The following is a 23,503-nucleotide window of genomic DNA, read 5'->3' as shown; positions in this document are numbered from 1 at the left end:
TTTAAGTAAGCCACATCAGGGGAAATACTTGAATAAAATCTGAGACTTTCTCATTCTGCGTTTTAGTTTTTGAATGTTGTTGATGCAAATCGAGTTTCATGCTTTTCCGAGTGTATTATCATGGTTTCATGGTGCAAGTTTTAAACCACTCTTTGCAGCTATTGAAGAAGAATTTCCATCTCACTTTTTCAGATTTTTCCATCACTTCACTGCAAGCAGTCCCCAAGCCTGGCAGTTCTCACCCTCATGGCTCCGTTTTGTTGTATTAGTTTTTTTTTTTTTTGTTTTTTTTTAAATTCCTTACAGTACTGATCTGCACAGTGGTTCTGGGTGATCTTTAAAACCTTTTATCTGTCCATCACAGTCAGTAGAGCCACAATTACAGTCTTTCCAGCAGTGACCAAGACCATGCACTCTTTTAATAAACTGCTAAGCTCTACGTTGCGACAGACTGGATTTTATTTTTTAATTTGGATTTTGTGGTTTATGCCAGAATTTCTTGGAATAACCAAATAATTAAGGAGTTTAGCCTTTTCCTCCTATCCTTATCAGATGTGTTTTTATTCATGCTGTTCGCTGTCTTCCTTATTTCTACATTCATGTATGAGCTGCAGATCATACTCAAGCATCATCTGTAAAGGTAGTTTTTGGATTTGATTGCAATTAGACTGGAGATGGAGTTTTTCTGTATTTGTCCCTTACAATTGAACAACATATAAATCGTATATCTGTGGGGGGACTAGTGTGGTCAGGACTCTGTGTGGTTTAAGTGATTATGGGATAAAGTTAGAGTGGAGAGCATTAATTGGATGTTGGCATACAGACGTGGAACATAGTGGCGTATCACAGTAAGGATGAGACACTTGTCAAATCAAAAAGGAGAAGAATAGCTATTCTGTTGTTAGTTTTCATTCACTTTGCTTGTGAGTGTATTCAGTCCATATACCCACTGTTGTTTTATGAATGGGATCTACTCTGGGGCTGGAGCACTCCATCAACTTAAACTTGAGTCCTCTGCAAAACATCAACAGCATTCACAAGCTAATGTCTCTTTAACCAATCGGTGTGATTTAATATAAATTGGACCATTCCTGCAGGACTTTTAGACATTTCAGCTGGAATTTTAAAGGTATAAAGAGTTGATTTGAAAATTTTGGATAGGTAGGTAGCTTTAGATAGGCTATCCAAATAAATGTTATGAATGGGAGGCACAGGGCAGGCCCAGAATAATGGAGATAAACAGATGCCCTGATGATCTCTGCTGATCCAGCCCCAGCAGTCACTGAGCAGAAGACATCAAGGAGAGGCAAGGGCGGGGCCCCATTTGTTTTCAATCATCGCCTCATGAGAGATAAACCAGCAAAATGGCAAAAACTTGAGATGGATGTCAGCCCGTTGAAATGCAGTTGTGTACAAACCAATTGTTATTGTGTACTGTTTACATTTTTGCAGAGATATATGGATAGAAAACAATGGGTGAAAGGTTTCAAAGCATTTCCTTTTCAAACTCTGTCTTTTAGATTCACATGTAGTTGGTGTGATGGCAGCAGTAGCAAAAATGTGTTCATGCATTTTGTAAGTAGGGGGAAAAAAACACCAGAGGAAAGGCTCGGGCTCATGTGCAGGCAGCCTGTGGTGAGGAAACATTTTCAGTTCTGCATGATTTAAAATTTGGCTCTTTACTCCAGTATATAGCAAAAAAAGGGGAATGAACACACAAAAGCTGTTCTTACTTCTCACTTTAAGCTTAACCTTTTAATGTTTAGAAATTTGAACATATAAAAAATGGTAGTCAATAGTCCAGTTCTTAATTTTGCATTTGATTGACTACTCCACCACCACCACAGCCTCTCTCACTATTTCTTTAAGGAGCTGACCTTGATTAGAGTTTGTGTTATTTTGGGGTGCCACACTTATGCTCTTTGTCCTGCAACAGACCTAAATAGCTGTGGTAGCTCTACAAATGGTGATAGTGATGGTATATAGGCATAATTTCTATATGCGCAAACATAAATACAGTGTTTTTCTGATACAGCCGTTTTGTATGCAAGCCTAGTGTTGTCTTTAATGAAGCTTGAAATTGAACATGGAGTAGTTAATAAGGGAAGTTTCACAACACTGAAAGTGAAGGTAGAAACTTTAGATGTGTGGCAAGTGTATGGGTGGGAAGGTAGTATTTGGTTCATCAGCAGACCTTTAAGGAACCATTCCTTTTGTTTAATGAGGAACAGCTGGGACTGGCCTCTGGCAGAAGGTCACAGTGTAGCTTAGTCTACAAACATAGGTGTTTACCTCCAGCATACTTCCTAAATTTTCCCCATAAATGCTTGGTTTCACTTCTTTCAGCCTTTGTGTCTGTTTTTTCTTTCCACAATAAGGCAGCTTGTTTCCATGACTCTGAAATCTGCTTGAATTGCCCGTTCAGCTGTGTCACCTTGACACACTTTGCTCGCAGTCACAGCTGCCTCAGTTGAGCTGCTAATTTAATTATTTGTGCAAAAAATCAGATTTATTGCCCGAATGAGCAGCTGTTTTCTGTGAATACGTTTAAAGGTCTAAGGTGAAGGTCTAAGCTAAACAGGCCTCCAGATTAAGCTATGGGTTCTATTTTCTGCAGTATTTGTGCTTTAGCACAGTGTGTTTTCATTATGTTACACCACATCACTACATTTTGGAACACTGTCTGTCCTGTGACTTGTGTGGACTGCAGAGCTGCTATTTTGTCCTTTATTGTCTTTTCTCCCACTGCCCCACACATGCCCTCTCATAAACTGCCTATTCAGCTCAGCTATTGTGAGGAGGACTATTCATACCTCTGGTCAGCATCCATGTGGTATTGGAGAGCACCATACCAGCCCTAACTCTTTTCATGCTTGCTAGGAGTACTTACCTGATGGCACGAAAACCCCAATTGGCACTCATGGGCTTTGTCCGATGTTCAACTTCCTTCTCGTGTAATGGGATTAGATTTTTGACCATTGCCAAAAGAATTATCATTATGAGGGTCTGTTTGATGAGCTTTGTTTAAGAGACAAAGCAAAATTTTTAAATTAATTTCCTTTAATATCCTGTCAATTTAAAAAAAGAAAAAAAGTGTGATCCTCTAGTATTACAGATATGAAGTTGGGTTTAGCCTGATACCAATACCTTATTTGGTGATTTATAAATCAGGCTGATGACTTTTTCCCTGACATGTCTTATGTGTCATTATTTATGAGATATGAGAGAAAATAACTACACTTAAAAATAAACTTGTTTTATTCTCACGAGTTGTGCATCACTCGTTTACGCTCCATCTGGGTCTACTCTGATCAACTGTTAATACTGATACACTGACAAACCGCTAATATCAGGCTGTGCCCATATGTATATCGGTGGGGCTTTACTAGGGGTGAAGGTTGCCAGATAACAACATATAAACGCAGTTAAATGTGCTGCAGATATGTAATGTATTTATGAGTTGTCTACCATCTGATCTACTTTGAGTAGTATGATATGTTATTACTCTAGCACTTGTAGGATCATCTTACTAGGCTGTGTGTGATATTATTTTTTTTTTATAAACAAAAAATCAAGAACCAAATGCTCTCACTTATCCTGTGATTAAAGCATCATTATAATTGGTTCATGTCTTTAAGAATGCAGGCTAGATAGCTTGACTCCTCTGACCTGCCTGCACACTTGAATGCCCAGTCTGTAGAGACCTTGAGGCAGTTATAAAGGCATTCAATTAAAAATAGGATGCATTTGCTGTGGTCAGGCAGTATGTATTTATAGAAGTTGTGAGCAGAGAGAAAGCGGCATGGGTTTCCTTGCTTGAGCTTTCCCAGAATTAGAAAGCAGTTACAGAAAATGCAGAATTTGATTTTTCTGTCTGGAGAAGTGGAACATTTTACCATTTCAAGTTGTTTAATTGATGTGATTTTGTGTCGTAAAGTCACTAAATCATCAAGTGCCATCAGTTCAAGTCTTCCTGGGACAGTGCTTCATCTTTTACCCTTGCAAGGTTACCTTTGTGTTGCAGAGTTTGTTTGAAAAGCCCTTTTTCAAAATCTAAATTTGCCACAGTGGTTTTTTTTTTTAACTCTGCACCATGACTTGGGGGGAATTTCTTCCAGGTTTTCAACAGAACACAGAATGAGGAAATCCCCTTCAGTGGCTTTTCCCCTCCTTTTTTTACTGACAGCAAAATATATGACAACCACCACTGTTTATAGTGTTTTTTCTCAATATTTTTATTGGCATGTAGAAACCAAGGATTTAATAATCTTAATTATTAAGTTTTTTATTTTTAAATTAACCAAACTTGGGATAACTGTATTAAGTCTTTTTTAAAGCTCAAGATTGTTGAATAAACATCAAAGATATTTTATGAGATTTCAACAGGGTTCCTAAGTTCTGGTGTTAAAATCCAATTATATGTTGTCAAAACTCATGGAGCCCTATCCCTCTCTCTATAATGGTATGGATCTTTCTTGCAGCCTCTTAGTTATTTATGGTTAAACTGCAGTGGAACGAGAGCATGGGATCAAAGTCCCACCCGGAGCAATAAAAAGCTTAGCCTGTGGAGTGCTGGAGTGACCCCCCCCTCCCAGACCTTAAGCTCTTCATTACTGCAGCTCACTGCTAATTATTTTGGACAGGACAGTTCAGGAGACAGAAAACTCCCCAACCCTCCTCACTGCAGGGTGGTCGGTCATTACTCCCACTCCTAGTCCCGCACCTTTTGTACATCTGCAGAAGATCCTGTGGGTGCACTTCACCCATACCCGCCCCATGAACAAACAAAGGGAGAGATCTTACACTAAAATGTAGAGGAAACAATCCGTCTCTGCTCTACTACCACATGCCCGTCTTACAGTAAAACACTGTGATTTTTAAGCTAATTTAATCTGGACCGTATTGACCACAGACCACATCCTGCAGAACATGTGTGACTATTTTAAATGTTGTTGCAAACTAAGATTAGCTGGATGAGGTGGAAAACATATTTACTCACAGTTAGGAGGTCACAGTAAAAGTAGATTTATTTTTTTTATTATTATTTTTTTTGTTAAAACAATGACTGCCATCAACATTCATTAAGGACTAAGGTTTAGTGATATTTTTGGAAGGCCCTCGTGTTGTGTACAACAAGGAAATCGAGCCACATTTCTTGCCAGTAATTGTTCTGTAGCGTGTTCCTGTCATGGTTGAATTTAGCTCCCAGTGCCATATGGATACAGCAAAATTGATTTTGAGGTAATTTTTCTCACTATTGTCAAGGCTGTCAATCATGTTGTGAATGTTTCTCTTGTATAGCTTGAATAGATGGAAAGGGTAGCTCCTTTGTAGGTTGCTTTAAAAAGGACCTTCCTTTTTGAAAAAGGTCAGAAAAAGTATATTGTATCATCATACCTTTTTTGGCCTGCATACAGGCACAGATGGTCGTGATGGGAATATTTAGGATCTTCTCAAATTACTTCTGTCCAAAAAGGTGTGCTATACAGACACTGACCTCTGACTTGTGTCAGCTTGCCCATCTCTATAAACCTCTGTGAGAGCAACCCTTTCATGTAAGGGTACATAGTTTGCACCCTTAAATGAAAGAGCCCTAGTTAGGTTCATGAGGGGTGTGGTACTTCAGCTATCTTCGAAACTTTAATTTATATCAGTATGTTTTAGAATATTAAGATCCACCAGGTCACTGGTGGAACACCTAGGGTTGGGGTTAGGGTTAATCAACGTCCACCACTTTTTTTTTTTTCCAGAATTTTCACCCATAAGGGAAAAAACAGAAAAGCTTTAAACCACAAAAATCTAATATCAACATGAATGTATGGGGCTTCATTTGAAAGGCACCATCTCTTAGGTTTTTTGTTTGTTTGTTATTGTACGGCAGCCTTAACACCCTACCAGGGGTGTCCAACTCCAGGCCTCGAGGGCCAGTGTCCTGCAGGTTGTCCACAGCTGATTTAAATGGTTAAATTACCTCCTCAACATGTCTTGAAGTTCTCCAGAGGCCTGGTAATGAACTAAACATTTGATTCAGGTGTGTTGACCCAGGGTGAGATCTAAAACCTGCAGGACACCAGCCTTTGAGGCCTGGAGTTGCACACCCCTGCCCTTGATATTTCAGTGGTAACCTGGAGGGTTACCACCAGGAGGGTGTGGTATGTGTTTAAGGATCAGCACTTGTGCCGCTCTAACAGCCTTGTAGCTTGTCATCTCTCAAGAATACTTCAATAGTTTAATATTTCTTTTAATAGAGGTAATATATTTCTTTTTCAGATTCAGGTGGATTAATTACAGACATGTAAATACACTGCCCTAAGTAAATTGAGTTCATCTGTCTTTTTGGATTGAGTGCATTTCCAAAAAAAATTTTTTGATAATTTTGTTTTTAATCCATGTTTCAGTGTTAAGTTTCTAATTTTATTTTTTTCCTCATGTACCTGTTTAACATTTCTTACTATATACAGAAAGAGATTGTGACGGGAGTCACTGGAGCTTGATTATTTTAGCAAAGACTGTGTAGGGGTCCTCTCTATGTAGAGTTGCCTCACAATCTTGGTTTGGTCTCCAGACTACTGGGAAATGTCTGGTATCTTTTGGCTGCTACAGCAGATGTTTGACTCTTTTTTTTGTTTGTCCATTTTTTTGCCAGTTTCATTGCGCAACTAATGTATAATTGAGTTCTTTGAGCTGTGTGTCGAGCAAGCCCCTACTTTACTGTACCATCTTTCAGAACCTCCGGGATTTTACCACACAGACTACCAAACCAAAACAAGGAGCTGAAAGAAGCTGAAAAGTTGTAAATAGGGCGCTGGTTTGGGGGTGGGACTGGCAGTCTGAGCAATCTTTTAACACTAAACAGTGTTTTCATTCAGTGCGTTTTTGTTTTACTGCAAAATTATTGCACTCAAAGAAGTGTATCTTGACACATACAAAGTTCTTTATGATGCATTCACCCAAAAAGTGTAGGTTAATGCGTACTAACAAGGTAAAATAATGCTCTAGGGTCTTTACCTTACAATATGAATGGCTTTGACATTGTTATTCTTGTGAATTGTTCTTATATAAAATGTATTTAATTGCACTGAAACAGCAAGTTAGTCTTCCTGCAGCATTTAAAGAGTGTCCCGCTGCTATGTATGTGTGTTTGTGTTTATTGCAAACATCCTCAGATGTGGGAGGTAATGGATGTTGTCGTTGCCCTAGAGCCCCACTACAGATTGACCACATGTATGCATTTTGTTTAGCTTACTGTGCCTTTGCTGTACAAGCCAGCACAAGCAGCACTTTTGGAGAAATTCTCAGCTGTACCTGCACCACAAATAGAGCAACTTAGCAGTAAGAAAGCACTACGTGGTGATCAGGACTTTAAATGTTGCAATTGTATATTATTGTTATTATTGTTATTAATAACCTTTTTCCTTGAATGGTGGTCTGCTAGCATTTGAATGGGTTAACTTTGATGGGAATTTTACATAGTTTAAAGTGAATAAAGAAAGACCGCTTTAGTGAAAATGCATTACTGTTTTTGTTGTGTACTGTTGCTTGCCTAATGCAGCATAGCGCATGCAGAAATCACAGTTGTATGATGGGCCACTGTAAGGAGGTCACTTCGTCAGGAGCTCTGAAGAAGTTTTTGGCAAATTGACGGTGACCCTTCCTTAATGCTCTCATCTCCCAGATTAGAGTTGATAATGATACAGCTCTGATCCTTGATGAACGAAGGCCAACCGCAGGTGAATGTAGCTGAATTTGGTTTGGGTGATTTTTAGCTGGGAGCAGAACCTCTGGCCTAATTCTATCACCATTTTACAATTGAGTGCTGTGCCTAGCTATGCCCATTGTCTGCTCTTTACGTGGTGAGTCTGGCTCGACCCATGCCGTCCTGGATGATTGCTCTCCAGAAATGTACTGGCCTAGACTGACAGTACGACCAGGACGGGATTTTTTGGGTTATTGGAGTTTGGTAGAGCAAGCGTGGAGAGTTTTCTCTCTGCCATTGATAGAGTTTTTTGGAGATGACAGGGCATCTGAACTGACAGCAGTCATAGTCAGTATCCAAACTTAGAAATGTGAAAAAATGTGATTGATTGGAGCTGATTCTGTAGTAGAAATCATTATTGGGACTGTTGTGGAAAGGAATGTTCTTTTTTGTGTTCCACTATTTTGTGTATCTATACTTTTTCTCTCTCTGGTATTTGTAGCCAACCTATGCAGACCAGCATAGGCATGTGTGAGGGATGCCAAAGAAATATGGTGCCGCTGGCTTGCCTGAAGACCGCACAGAGTGCTCTGCTGCCAACAGAGCCTCCAGTAATTATAGACCAGGGCTGTGGATACTGTTGCTCTTCAGGCTAAAATGAAACTAAACCCCCTATTTTATACTTGGTATTTGGTCGTTTCTTCAGTGTTTAAACGCTGTGTTATTTTTGGGCTGTAGCTTGAGTCTCTTGTGTTTATAGTACAGCCTGACTGAGTTAAAGTATAGAATAACTATCCAGAACATAAAGACAGGAGTAGCTTTGATGCCTCTGTTGACATTGCAAGTCTTCTCTTTACCCATATGTTTTGTTAAGTCTCCATTTTTGTTATTATGTTGATTAATATATGTATAAAATAGTCAGTTGCACCCCATCACTGTATCAGTCACTAAATAACTATCAGTTTCTATTTCTAAATTGCAGGTTATGTGGTAGGAAGCTAAATTGTATGTTGATGTTAAATTTACAGTCTTGGCAGTATTCCACCGACACTGTTAAAGCAACAAATGATTAACATGAGTGACACTAAAGCCCATCAGTGAGTTTAGTGGGCTTCCTCACCCCGAGGCCATTCACACTGACCGCTGGCTCCTTTACCAGTACGCTGCTGTTCTTCAAGGACTGTGAGGTCGCTGTCCTGGTGTTCTAATTATGTCAGGGTGGAAGTGACTGCAGGCCGCTCTAATTGGCCAACAGGATAGTGGCATCATTTGTTCCTCTGTTATTAGATTTTGAGTGTATGTTAGCACAACAGCCTGCTGGAACCCTTTTTTAATGATCATTTTCATGATTTCTTCAAATGGGCTTTCAAATGATTTTGGATGTACCAAATATCCTCTATTTTCTAAGTTATAAGAGGAAAAACTGACATGTTTAAACTTAAATATATATATTTTTTGTTTGTTTTTGTTTAAGGGAACTACTGCCATACTTTTTATTTAAATGCCTCTTCTCTCCCAAGCCCATCCCAAGTAGACATGCCATAAGAATTTTTGCCCCTATTGAGCAGCCATAGTACCTAGAGTGCCTATTCTGGTGAACTGACACAATGTATATCAAGTTAGGTCAGTTTCCACTATCTCTTCTAGTTGATTTTTATGGAATTATAATATGTATGAAATTCACAGACTACTGAGCAGGCTCAGAAGCAGTGCTCACAAATGCCAGGTCTACATTCTTCTCATTAAAGAAGTCTTTAATCCTCGAAACTAGTTGGATTGAAATGCCTCCAAGCTGCTGCCGCTTTGCTGTTAGCTTGCAAGCTTTCCATGCAATGTTAGCTCTCCTGCTAGCAACCAGTGGACTACTGCTATTTACAACTCAGTTGATTGGGTTGGCTGTTGGTCAGCACATTGTCAGTGATTTTGTGTCAAGATGGGACTGATGTTTCATGATGGGGGGCCTGAGAAAAGGTCTATTATTAGTGTGCTGAGTATTACTAGCAGTAATGCGAATGGCTTTTTTTTTTTTTGGGGGGGGGGGAGAATAAGACTATTGTTTTAAAGATTGAACCCAACAATTAAAGACAGTAGATAATTTAAGGAGGTATAAGTTGACAAGAAATTATACATAAGGCTCTAAAGTTTGACACATGCTTAGTTTTATACAGACTTGTTATCGACTTTTACATTTTTCCTTTAACCTCCTAGGGCCTGCCGTCCACATATGTGGACATCACATTTTTGGTTATTTTGACCAAAATACTCAATTTTGCTCTACATGGGCTGATATCCACTTACGAGGACATTATACTGCTACTGTTCTATCAAAATTTTAAATGAATATCCTCATTTGTGTCTCATATTTGTCTTGAAAACAAAAATAAGGTAAAAAAAAAAATCTGGAAATTCTTTGTTTTTACATTCATCGGGCCCCAATATGCCCAAATATCAAAGAGAAATTAGAAATGCATGTCGTGGAAGAGTTCGGGCCTTAGGAGGTTAATACAGTAGTTTTGTTGTTTCCATGGCAATGTGTTATCAGTCCCAACACCTACAAATTTTCTGGCTTAAACGCTGTCATTTCAAGTGTGGTCAGTTTCTTAATTGGTGTGGCTTACTACTACTTCCGCACTGTGTATGCAGTTTTCTTTACCATACACAATATCAATTGTTTGATTCTCTTACGTTTTGCTAGTAAAAGTTTCAAATTAAAAGCAAAAATGTTAATTTTTCTGAAATTCTTCTGCGTTTAAGCTGTTAAGCAGCATGTCTATTAGTTATTTTTAAAAGTAGGTATAAATGGAGAGATCGATTATTGACAGACTTATTTTTTGATCAAAACAATGCTCAGTATTATTATTTTTTCTTCCCTGTCCTCCTCCTCGTTAGCCACAATGAACGGAAGGTGACCTGCAAGCATCCTGTGTCAGGCTTACCCTCGCAAGACAACTGCATCTTTGTCATCAACGAACAGTAAGTCTCTTGTTTTTTGTTTTTTTCTTTTCTTTCTCTCAGAATGCCACTGTGCAGCATTTTTAGCACTACAGTATGCCGTTGAAACTCCTCATGTGTAGGCAACATTGCATAAGTTGTTGCCGTGCCATCATCTATTTGCAGTTCTGCCCTTTGAATTCAAAGCCTCTATTCAATGCATCCTCAGTTATGCGGTTTCATAAAGAAATTTCTCAGCAGTAAGAAGGAAAGTTCTGTTAAGAAAAAAAACATTTGTAGGTAACTTTTCATATTTCAAAGACTTAAATTTTAGTGCTGGTGCTAAGGCCCCAGAGTAAAAACCATTATTATTTCAGGCATACATCAAATAGTGGAAAACGTGATGAATCACATTTTGGCCCTTGTTTTGACCTGGAGAGAAGTTCATGTCCTTTCCATATACAGTACAGGGTCAACTGTGTGACGTCCATGTGATCATCTACACTGCTTTCAGTCATCACATTTTTGCCCACATGACTGAATCAGATGTCAGTCATCTCAAGCTTTTACTAACAGGAGATCAACACTATGACTCTGTCCAGTATTTTCATTACCATCCTCTAACTTCATAACCTTCCTGATTGTCTGCTTAAGTCCGCAGCATGTCGAAAGTGAGGACAAATATCTGTCTGCTCCACTGCCCTCCTTAACTAGTTCCCATTCTGATTTACTTCAGTCTGTAAGATTGCTAAATATACACGCATAAGACAGTTTACATCACAGCCCACAGCGCTTTCATGGTTTACCCTAGCCATCATAGCTTAATGCTGCGTAGCATGTTTCAGCTCTGCTCAGTTTCTAGGTTAGATTTTAAACCCCATTCATTGTAGATCTCCCTCCACTAGATTGTTCCACTAAAATCATGCCATCACAACTGGTGTGACTTATTTTAGCACCGAATACTGATTGAAACGCGTTCTGCTCCAAGACGTATAATTTCACTCTCAAGTGGTTCAGCAGTAAAGAAGAAATCCCCCAGTCGTTCTTTATGAGTACCAGTTTCAGCTTTTTCCAATATGTGGGTTAGAAATAAAGTTTTTTTTTCCAGAGCATGCTGTAGTGACCTATTTGTCTCTCTAAAATCTTCTGAGCAGCACTTTTCTTCAGTATAGATTGAATAATCAGGAAAAAAAAGTTTGTGAAGAAGCTTGTTGTACCAGAACTGTGACACTGCACTCTCTTGACACATTCCTCTCTCCACTGTGTTGCTCACACATTTCTGCCGCTTTTCACGCTAAGAAGCACAACATGTCAGTGCTAGATGATATCTAATTTAGCAATTAGATTTTTAGCGTTTACAGAATCTGCAAAAAAAAGAAAAAAAAGAATGTATATCGGGTCCAGTTAGCGAAGGCAACACAGAAAAGCGGTAAACCTACATGACTCACAATTCAAAGTTTATTACAGAGCATTTCATCCAACAGTTGGCTCTGTTTTAGTAAAAATAGTACAAGGCCAAAATCTTCACCGTGGACGAGTAATAAAAGGCAAAGACGGATTTAAGCTGCCACAGGGATAAAGAGGCCTTGCTGAAAATCTCTGCTTAATCTGCTCTGCACTTTAAATGCACTCAAAACACAAATCTTTGCCTCGGTTTGGCATTATAATCAGTCTAGTATAACATAAAGCCTGCCTCAGCCCACCTTAAGATGGAATAAAAAGTGAGTAATTCAGGTAAAGGAAGCCTAGATTAGATTTGGGTTAATGGATTGGAGAAGACAAGCGGCCATGTTTACTTTGAGTCCCTATTTGTGTCCCATTAGGGTAGATATAGCAATGATATGTGAAGCTTTATTATGAACACTTAAACTGCAGTAAGTTACAGGATCTTCTTTCCCTTAAACAACTCTCAAAAAAGAGCTCTGCTGCTGGAAAGAGGTACAAATAATAAACTGCAGATTTATGTAACAAAACAAATGTCAGTTAGTTACATCATGTTCAAGTATTTTTGTAACTTTGCCAGATAATGGGGTGCTTCTCTAGATCACTGGTTGAGCAACTGATCCATGTGCCGAAAGGCTACTGCAGAGACCCGGGTTTAGCTCCACTCCAACCTGTCCCTACATGTTACCTTTTAACTTTCTCTCTTTTTCCCTTGTCCCTTGTAATTTCCCTCATAATCGCTTGATCCATTGACCGCTCATACTGAGGCTTATATTGAGGCTGCTGGCTTGTGGATGGCCCTGAGCGCTGGATAGCTTTAGCTGTTTTTTCTTTGTTAGTGTCTTTAAAATGTTCATGTTGAGCCGGGTTAGGGTGATTTAAATGTCTCATTAGGTTTGTCGTTAGAATTGTTTTTCCGCCGGTCTCCCTGTGGTTTACTTTGCTGAACTCTGGGTCTTCAGTCACAGTGAAGAGCTCCCACGATAACGACATGTTAGCATGTGGCTGCGAGTGTGTACAGGATCTGCACATGAATAAAATAGATCAGCTGGCAATCAGACATGAGAGGCTGACCGGCTGGTCACCAGTTCAGGCCGTGCACACTGAAAATCAACCATTTCCAGTCTCTGGCTGGTCAATTGCTACACTTTTAATAGGAAATTCTAATAATACTGTACTGTAATTATACCACTTTGTTCTGGAAAGCTGTCACTTATCAAGAGACTGAGTGGTCTTTCACATTCTGAAAAGTATTAACAAAACAAAGCTGCTCTTTATGTTAACATAGCCAAGAACAGTAACCAGGAACAGTTTCCCTTTCTTTATTTCTCTATTTCTTTAGTTATTGTGAGTTTCACTTCAAGGTTCAGTTTGTAGTCTTCAGTTACATAAATGTGTGACAGGAACACATGACACTGTCACTGCTACATTGCTACGCAGGGTATAATTAAAGCTATTATTTGCACATTAGTGTTCTCAAACTGCTATAATATTCATTAAGAGGCTGTATCACTCATGTGTCATACATACAGCTGTGGTGCGATGTGCGAAGTTACCACTAAAGTGCTGTATGTGCCGTGTGACTTTAGCCATATCTGTCATTGTCAGCTTCACCATTCTGTTATACTGTGTAAGTGTTTTCCTGTTTTTAGTGTTCTGCATGATCATGTGCAGGCTAACAGGAGGTATTTGTTTACAGCAACTCACATGTAAAAATGTTGACCAAAACGCAGTCTCACCACGTGTTCAGCGTGTCAGCTGTTTCACAGTGCAGTTTACTGCAGACTGCACTAGCTGTTCATTTAAAATGTATGTGTCCATTAGAGTGTTAGGGGCAATGTTAAAAACAGGGCTGTTTTACTGTAGTGTTGGGTTGATTTTTCTTATTACAGGTTGTCCTTTAGCTAAATTTGCTACTTTAATAGTGACAAGTAAGCTGAAAATGATCTTGATACATAATGACATGATGCAAAATCAAATGCACTGTCACTTGCTTCTAAGTAGTGATGCATTGATCCGACTCTTTCAGTTCTAATAATAATACAGATAGCTTAGCTTTAAGTATCTGTCAATACCAGTTACTGAACAAAGTGTCAATTTGTTAAGCTTTAGTCCTGACTGTGTGGAAGAGACTGGGTGTTAGGCTCGACATAAAAATTGCTTAGCTGACACTGTCAGATAAAGTTCTTTTTTTTAATAACTGGACTTGCACGAGGCTGAGATAAACTTTTCCTGACCAAGTCGTATTTGAGCAAATGTTACCTGATCACAGTAGTCCTCAAAACCCAATCTCAACAAATTTGTTTTCCCTCTGTTTTGTAGTGTAAAATGTGGAAATGTGTCTCTCAAGCGCAGATGGATGACTGCACTGTTTCTTTTAATGTAAAACAACTTAAATGTGTTTGTCTGTTAATATTTGTCGTTGTTGCGCACTAACAATAGACTGTGCGTGCTAAGAGTCATGTTTCCTGTTGACCTGCAATATACTTGTACTACAAAATCCCATAATGTGTATCTAACTGTCTGGAACGTTTGTTTTGTTCATCTAAACTTTATAAACGGACCCTAGGGAGATCATTACTAACATTTCCTGAGCTAAAGTCAAGCTGCACATCCTTTATAAAAGCCGAGCTGTCAGACAAATCATCTTTTGTACCACTGACTCTTCTTTGTTGAAAGCGTACTGTTTTTTAAGTCTGTGGAGCAATATAATTGGACAATATTAGCCTTTTGCCAATCCATCTGTATTAGCATTTATTACAGCCGATTAACGAAAATGAAAACGTTAATGAAGAAATGGGAGAAAAACCCTTCAGTCATGTTATGAGTGGCACTTTGCAGCTTCCCTGCTGACAACGCACCTGTTTTGAACACCACAGACTCTACTCTAGCTGCATAACTAAAAAATAGATAAAAAAAGATGCATTAAAAAAAAAGGGCACAAATACATACTTTAATGTTAAGCATATTAAAATGGGTTTGAAAAGGGCAAATTACAAAAGGCCGCTGCACTGCCCTATGAACTTCCAAAGTTCTTAAAAAGAACAAAGAATAAGAGTATGCAACATACTGTTCCCAGAGCAGTAAGTAAATAATGCCCAGAGAGTGAGCGCTCCTGTTTTATGAATGTTGTTACTGGTTAAGGCTCCACGGTTTCATATGTTATTAGTTCTGTAAGTAGGGTAATAATAATGTGGGTAATATGGACCCACAGCAAAAAGGGGTTTAGTTGATCTCGGTTTAGAACTTTTAGTATCTGTAAATCTTTGGTGTATGATCCAGCTCTGTTCTGCTCTACACCAGTGGACCTAGTTACACTGTTACAGATCTGATTATGCTTCCCTTGTGTTCCAATCTTTTGTTCATTAAAAAGATAAAGGCGCAGTTCAGCAGCACACAAAGGTGTTTTAGAGCCGCCTTGTCTCTTTAGAAATGCTGTGTGGTCATTTTAAAATGTGCCCTCAGCCTCTTGGTTCAGTGTTTTGTTTTTTCCCCCCCAGTGTGCTTAGAGTGCTAGGCTTCAGTGACAGTCTAATCCCTGCTCTTTCTGCACACACAGACCCCCACATTTACACAGACACAGAAAATCCATGCAAGGTGCAGCCTGTATCTGTCACTTTTAACACATATAAGTTTGTTGAATTGATGCAGCAACATCTATTTTGTTTGTCTACAATAATGGCTCTATTAGACAAAAGGTTGATTGCGCACAGTTCGCCTAATTTCAACTTTTACTTTCTGTGGAATATTTGAGAGTTCAACCTTAAGATCTGATATTCAGTTCTCGGTCTCATTTGAGAGTGTTTAGCGTTGAAAACTATAACGACACTGGCAAAAGCTAAAATGGAAAAACTGTTGCCGCGACATTGATCTTAAGACAGGCTGGCACGCTGTACAGACCTTCCTTCCCGTAGGTAACCGAGCAGCTCTGTCTGTATTAATGTTTGAAACGACATTGCTGAAAACAGAACGTCACATGGCCTTTTCAGCTTCACTTTTGGGTTCATTGACTTTGTTGTTGACATTGAGCTCTGGTGAACACAGCGGCGAGTGTTGCCCGTGGTATTTCACATTACAGTCATTTTCACTGTGGGCAGTGCTGTCAGGAGGCAAGCCCCGTCCTAAACCAGACAACAGCAATTGAAAACAGACAGGCATTCAAAACAGCATGATAAGAGTATGAATAGTGGCATAAGCCATTTGGGTTTTATTGTATCATTTTACACGAAATAAACAAAGGTTAAACTTTATGCCAAAATATAGCAATGTGTTGGTTTGCATTGTGTGTGCACATGTATGCATTTGTGATGTTTTGACTCTAAATAACTGTGAAATAATTACTGGTGAGGCCCTGGGAACACTGCTCAATTCATTGGCCGAGTATTGATATCAGCTGATATTAGCTGAACATCCTGTGTGTGACACTTTGAAGGCTGATGCCGGTGTATTTGCAAATAAGATGGCATTTACTGATGGCGGTGGATGATATTTATCTGCTGTGTCACATCAATTTTGCACAGGCTAAATGTTCAAAGTGTGGTGAAGAGCTGAAAGGCTCTTGGGGCGGATGCAGCTCAGGTGGTTGAATAGATTGTCCAGCAGATCGGAAGGTCAGTGGGTTGCTCCTCAGCTCCTCCAGTCTATGTGTCAAACTAGCCTTGGGGAAGATGCTGAACCCCAAGTTGTCCCTGATGCGTCTATCGGCGTGTGTCTCTATGTGAATGTTCGATAAGTGCTTTTTCGTGCAGATAAATCACCGTATGAATGGATGAATGAAGCTTGTAGTAGAAAGTGCTTTCACTGCAAAGGACTGAGTAGAAAGAGGCTATATAAGTGTCACACCATATGAGCTTTATGGCTTATAACTCTTTGTGATAGAGTATGAAATGGATTTTTACTCCCGAACCTTATTGTTGAGTTCTTTCTTTTAAATACTGGTTTCAGTGAAACGTTTCATAGTGATACATCCTTAATTTTTAGGATGTTGATCAGAGAAGAACACTATTGATTATAGATTTTTTTTTTTTTTTTCATGTTGGTAAATTGCAAATGACTGGTGTTGGTTTGGTATTCTGCACATCTTCCGTACATGTTTCTAGTGTGATTAGGAATATCTTTTTGTGTGTGTGTGTGTGTGTGTGTTCAGTCACTTGTAAAAAGATCTGTAATGATTACGTGTTCCTTATTTTTCATATTAGATTCGATTTTTATGTTGTATTCTGTTTGCTTTTCCAATAAGCACTGAAATGTCCAAATAGAATATGTATTGTAGTGTGGATGTTTTAGGTTGTGTCAGGGCTGTAATGCAAAGTAATTTCTCAATTTGTTTTTAATGTGCCTATAGTCGAAGGCCAGCTCTTACATTAAAGCTATCAAATTGACACATTTGCATCTTCTCGGTTTGATTGCATGCGGAATGATTATCACTTCCAAACTAATTATCTGCAGCCGAGAGCCTAGACGTGTCGTGATGCCAAATAGAGCATCAAATAAAGCACTATATCTCTTACACTGCAGTCATTTCACACGTTCCACCCTTCCCGACCTTTATTAGATGACAATTTGACTCACCATTGATTATGCTTTAATAAGGATTTCATGAGTCAGTGGAAGTGCTCAAAACGTTTAGACCTCATTTTCAGAAGCAAATTTATTAGACTGAGAAGAAGGCAAATCTCAGTAGCTACTCACCCATCTGTAAAAGTGCCTTTTCTTTAGATAAATGAGTTAGTTACTTGTCACTTATGTATGTGTATCCATATATCTAGTCACATACTTTCATATCTGAAATTATCAGAAGACATTAATAACATACTGCTGCTTTTTCTAACTAAGCTTTCCCGTCTAACTAACTACTGTACGTAGCTTTCTTCTAAATGCCGATAAGACCAAGTCGGTCTGTAATAGTCATTGTTTCGAGGGGTTTCCAGGTGACATCAGATCTGTCCCTTTGCTGCAGGGGAATGAACATCCTGTGTGTGTTACGTATGGTCGTCCATCGTGATCCCCTTTTTGTGTTTGTGCACCTTGGGTATGACCACATGGTTTGAACTGTTTCTAATTGAATGCTTATGTTTTCTTGTTGCATTTCTAACAGACGGTTGCACTGAAAGATGGAACTTGGTGGTAAAACATGATCTGGACCGTATGAATGTTATATTGTTGATCACATGGCTCGGTTAGATCGGGGAGTTTTTTTAATGCAGAGTCAGCAGTTTCAGCCCTTACGTGCAGCAGAATCACTAGATCTGTGGAGATATCACTGCTGCAGTATTTTTGATCCCCTGTGGTTTTCATGCCTTGTTCCCACTGGACCACAGCATTGTTCCTATCTTAGTGAATATAGGACATCTCCGTGGGTCGTGTACTGCTTATTCACGTGGTGTTCTGTCATATGCCACAATTACTGATCCTGCTATGCTTTTCCTTTAAAAATAAGACAGATTTTGTCTTTTAAGAAACATCCTGACCCTGTTCACTGCTGCAGCTGCTGCTTCTGGATATGTCAGGCGGACTTTGCAGGACATTCACTTTAAGCTCTTAGAGAACTTAAAATGTATCAGCAGTGACAGGGTGGGAGTAATTGGTTTGATTCATAAGCCCATGTTGAGATCTCATTATAACAGAGCTTGAACTTCAGAGGAAAGACAGGGAAACATACGATAAGGGCTGCCTGCTCATTTTCCTGCTCCTCTGAAGGTCACTGGAGATAAATATGTTGGATATAACACAGTGTGTATTTCTGATTAATGACTTGCTTGTCTGCTCTTGGCATGTTGTGTGTTTTGTTTAGATCTGCTTCCAAAGTGCCGGCGAATGAGAAGAAGGAACGACCAGTAAGCACCATGAGTGAGGCCTCTAACTACACGGGCGGCTCGGAGCAAGCTGCAAACCCCAGTAGCCCCGGAGGAAGGGTGAGTGACAGGGGGGCTTACGATTCATGCCTGTTATGTTAGAAAATAATGGGAAAAACAAGTGGATCACATTTTAATGGCTTAAAACGTCTAGATGTTTTTTTTCCGTGTGTGTGTTGAGCTTAATTTGATTTAACTTGTAGCCCTCAAGACCTTCTAAAAAAATTCACAACTTTGGGAAACGATCCAACTCCATCAGGAGGAATCCCGGTGCCCCGGTTATCAAGAGAAACTGGCTGTATAAACAGGTGAGTAGGAGTGCACGGCTTCAGGTAATGTTTACTCCAGAAAATGCAATCAGAAAGAAGACCGATCATACAATTTGTTTTCTTCGACGCATGTGTGTATCAATATTTTTAAACCACTGTGGTTATAACTGAAATGTATCAACGTGCGGATGGATTTTTGCAGAAACTTTTTTGGTTGTACCCTGACTTTTTGTCTTACACCACCCTGTTAACAATTTGTGTGAAAGTGCAAAATATCAAAAAAGTTGATAAACATGGAAAAAATATGTTAAACAGCACGTTAGCATTATTAGTCCGAGCATGCTCACGTCAGGAGCACCTCTGATTTCTGCTGGATAGTATTATCTTTGGAGTCAGAGGGAAGGAAAAGCTTGGCTATACAAAGGTGATAATATAAAACAGTGTTGGGTCTGTTTCCATTTTTAACTGCACGTGGTTACGCAGCAGCAGCAGTAGTCTTAAGATGAGCACAATCTGAGCATTTCTTTGTGCATCTCTGTTTTTGCTCATCCAGCAGGGCCACTGTATGAATGCAAACCTCCCTGGTTACTTACAGAAGAGTTAAAAGGGGCCAGACCGGACACCCTTGTGCACCCTAACTGGGAGTTTCATTTAGCGGTGATTGCAGGCGCCCTGTGCAGTTTTGTGAGCACACGATGGGCTCCTTTGGTGCAGCTGCCAGCTGCTTTTTTCTTTGGAAACATCAATCAGGGTGACGTAGATCAAGCAAAAGACTCACAAATCTGCTAGCCTGAATAAAAGCTGGATTTGCACTTTTATTTCCCTGCCTCATTGAAAACTGGAAGCCATTGAAGTCCTTGGCTGAGGGGAAGCTGCAGTCCTTCGGTTGGTCCACTGCTAGAACAAAGTGCCGCAGTGATTGATGTGATAGCGAAAGCCTCCAGAGAGCAAGATTCGACAGAACTTTTGATAAAGTTTATTTATTCTTCTGCTACTGACATTCAAAAGGGGGGGGGGGGTTAAGACCTGGATTTAATTGAGGAAAGGTGGTGGACACAAGATCTTTAAAACTTGTTACATTTCACATCTACCTCTTTTATGAACATACGGCGCAGCATCTGGTATTTTGAATCTCTCTTGATACTAATGTTTTAACCATTCTGGTTTGTGGAAGTGAATTTCCATTTCAAGTAAACTGCAGCCCACATGCCGTTTGACCATAATGACAGAGTTGTTAAGATCCCCCCTCCTGCTTTTGTCTCCTGGTGGAGGCTACGATTAAGGACTTTGCTCAAGTTTTCCATTAAAGTAAACCAGAGAGTTAATACCCTTTACTTCACCCTTCATCCTTTTCAGGCAGCAGCGTTAAAGGCTTTGAGCTGATACTGAAGAACAACTTAAGCAGAGGAAGTTTGTGTGTGTGTGTGTGTGTGTCTGTGTGTGTGTGTTGCATTGTCTTTGTTTCATGCCGCAAATTAAATTTTCCCATCTCAGGCCAAAAATAGCTAAATTTGAGAGTCCGAAATTTTGCAGTGCTGATCGGATGACTTCCATAACCCGTCTTCATTTAAGCAAGGAGTTATTTCATAATTTCCAAAGTTCAGAGAGGCATTTTGGATCACAAATGCAAAATGGTGATGCGTCTCAGCTGGAAACATAGAAAGTCGTACACAATTATGTAATACAACAAAGAAGTGATTGGCTGTGAATCCTTAGAGATGATGTAGCAAACAATTGTGATCACATGGAAAGGATTATATCATAGGACTACAGCACGTGCTGAATAGGATAAAAAAGACAAAGATATTAAAAAAAAAAATCAAAGCCCCAAACTTTTGTGGAGTTAATGTCCCCTATTGCTCTGGTGTCTTTTCAGGACAGTACAGGGATGAAGCTATGGAAGAAGAGGTGGTTTGTCCTTTCTGACCTCTGCCTCTTCTACTACAGAGGTGAGTTCAGTCCTGTCATCTAACGGCACCGGTTTTCGATTAATAGTTCAAGTGCTTTTGTGATCTTCAACAACAAGCGATGCCTTTTCTCATCATTGTTATGTCTGAGTCCCTGTGATAAAGAACATGTCAGGACCAACTGACGAGACTTATCAGGTGAAAAAGCTTGCAACATCACCTTTTTTTCCATCAAGCAAAGCCAGGTCCTTATGCAAGACTTGGATGCAGAGTTAAATGTTAAAGCATACTAACAAATAGGATTTCACACTAATGTTAAGTCATGATGAAACAAGTTTATTGAATGATTCCTTTTTATGCAAGTCATGTCATCATTCATGCTTTTACATGATAGGAGTCTGAAAGTAGTGTTAGTAGTAGTTAATCAGTTACTGTAGTTTGTATTTTTGTAAAATGTGTGGACATTTCGATGCGATTTATCGATTTTATAGAATCTATTATTGATTAAAATGTGAATTAATGGCTGTTCTCTCAGGTTGGACCAATCTTCACATCTCATTTTGACACATCTCTGTTTGGAGAATGTTTAAAGTGTAGACCAAGTGTAAACTAGGTCTGCTGTTTGAAACTGTGAGAAAATACAAGCCTTACCTTTGTACAAGGCTGCACTTCCCAGTGCCGCCGCTTTATGCAGATGTAGTCGTCATTTCTGCTGATCAGGATGACATCCAGTCTGTGTTATTTCTGGTGTCTGCCATTCCCGTTGCCTTCTTTCCACCCACTGACTGACAAAAGCCGCAGACAGCGGCGGACCCAAAGGCTTTATCCAGATGGATATGTTGAGAAACTGTATCCATCAGCAGAGAGTGGGCAGAGAGGTCGTGAACTCTGCTGCTTCATCTGAACACATCCGTTATCTGCTGTTGTAGTTATCACGCTATTTCTGCGCATCAGGATATCCCATGATGAGACTGCTCTGCTGAAGCCTCTGCCTATAGTGTTTTTTGAAAGAGGCAGTGGCAAAGAGCCCGGTTGGTTGCAGACAGGTGACGCTGTCAAAAATCCATCCGCCCCTCTTTTGAAAATCAGTTAAGGGAGGCAGGTCTCTAACATAACTTCTGAGCAAACAGCTCGACTTCTGATATGTTTGGGAATGTCCAGATTGATGTTACCATATATTTCCCTAAATATTACTCACAATGTTGAACCTTATTCATGATCAGCCTTATTCATTCCATCATCACCAATATGTGTTAAGAGACTTTGACTCTAACATAATGGTTTTGAGTAACACACATGCAAATTTGCACATAAACCAGACAAAGTCCATGCCCATATGGGATTGCAGCAGTCACTGTTTTGTTTTCCTGCACTGTTTTGGGTAAGCAGTACGGTTTGCTTTTATGGAATTTGGAGAGTAAGCTACTCTGCTTAAACTTGGGACCCAATCTAATCCCCCCCCATGTGGAGTGTGCACAATTGTCAATGTGGAACCCTGTCTGTTAACTTAATGAGGATTAGAGCAGCCTAGCTGCATACAGCACTGAATCAGTGCTCATCTTTTCCAGTGTTTTGACTTGGTATCCTATATTTATCTGACCAAAACACTGCACAGATTTTCCTTTCACAGTCCACTTGACTTGCGTCCTGTTTACAAATAGCGCTTTAAGATAAGAGTTGACAATATAGTATATGTATATATATACTGTGTTTTGTTTTTCCTCTGTAGATGAAAAAGAGGAGGGGATTCTCGGCAGTATCCTCCTGCCAAGCTTTCGTATATCCATGTTGTCTGTGGACGATCACATTACCAGAAAATATGCCTTCAAGGTCAGTGCATGTTTTCATTCCTGTCAGACTTTGTTAGGCTGCATATTTTATGGTTTATTACACTTAAAGAAGAAAAGACACGAATTAGTTTTCTAGAGAAAATGGAAAAACTTGTAGATAAGGCCATAAAAATAAATGTGCAAGTCTCACAGAAGGTACATTTGAAAACTGGTGCTGCAGTGGTTCTTATAGTGATCTCATAATATATGTATGTGTATTTTTAGACATGTTAGGCAGTTTCTAGGTTTTATTTCCTATTTAACACGTTGGTTGTTACTTCAGAAGTTTTGGTTGATTGACAAAGTGAGGTGTTTAGTCGCTAATGCTAACAACTAAAGTATGTCTCATATTTCTACACTGACTACTGACAGCAGTGATGTAGGACTACAGTACTATGATGCTATAAGTTGACTCGCAGGATTCAAGTTGCAGGGCAACGGACTTATAATATGAGATCACAGTGGTGTGTAAAGGATTTGACTGTGGGTTCTTCATAAACCCAAAGAGACAACAAAGTTGTCCTGCCAAGCACAGCCAAACACAGACGCCCAGGAGTCTGCTCAAGGTCTCTCC

The 23,503-nt window shown here is 39.5% G+C and overlaps 1 protein-coding gene across 12 annotated transcripts in view; it reads left to right on the top strand.

The window, feature by feature from the left end:
- LOC134631261 (pleckstrin homology domain-containing family A member 5-like) overlaps positions 1-23,503 on the top strand; it is a 90,773-nt gene that overhangs the window by 40,345 nt on the left and 26,925 nt on the right. For 11 of the 12 annotated variants that reach the window (XM_063479435.1, XM_063479430.1, XM_063479431.1 and 8 more), the window contains 5 exons: positions 10,586-10,669; positions 18,864-18,984; positions 19,128-19,232; positions 21,070-21,142; positions 22,830-22,930. In XM_063479435.1, the coding sequence (XP_063335505.1) occupies positions 10,586-10,669; positions 18,864-18,984; positions 19,128-19,232; positions 21,070-21,142; positions 22,830-22,930 (484 nt within the window). The remainder of the gene's footprint in view (positions 1-10,585; positions 10,670-18,863; positions 18,985-19,127; positions 19,233-21,069; positions 21,143-22,829; positions 22,931-23,503) is intronic. The other variant, XM_063479434.1, reaches the window with a different exon arrangement.

Source organism: Pelmatolapia mariae, linkage group LG7 (assembly GCF_036321145.2).
Source record: "Pelmatolapia mariae isolate MD_Pm_ZW linkage group LG7, Pm_UMD_F_2, whole genome shotgun sequence".
In the NCBI taxonomy this organism is placed as follows: Eukaryota; Metazoa; Chordata; class Actinopteri; order Cichliformes; family Cichlidae; genus Pelmatolapia; species Pelmatolapia mariae.
This window is presented reverse-complemented; position numbering and strand designations above follow the sequence as displayed.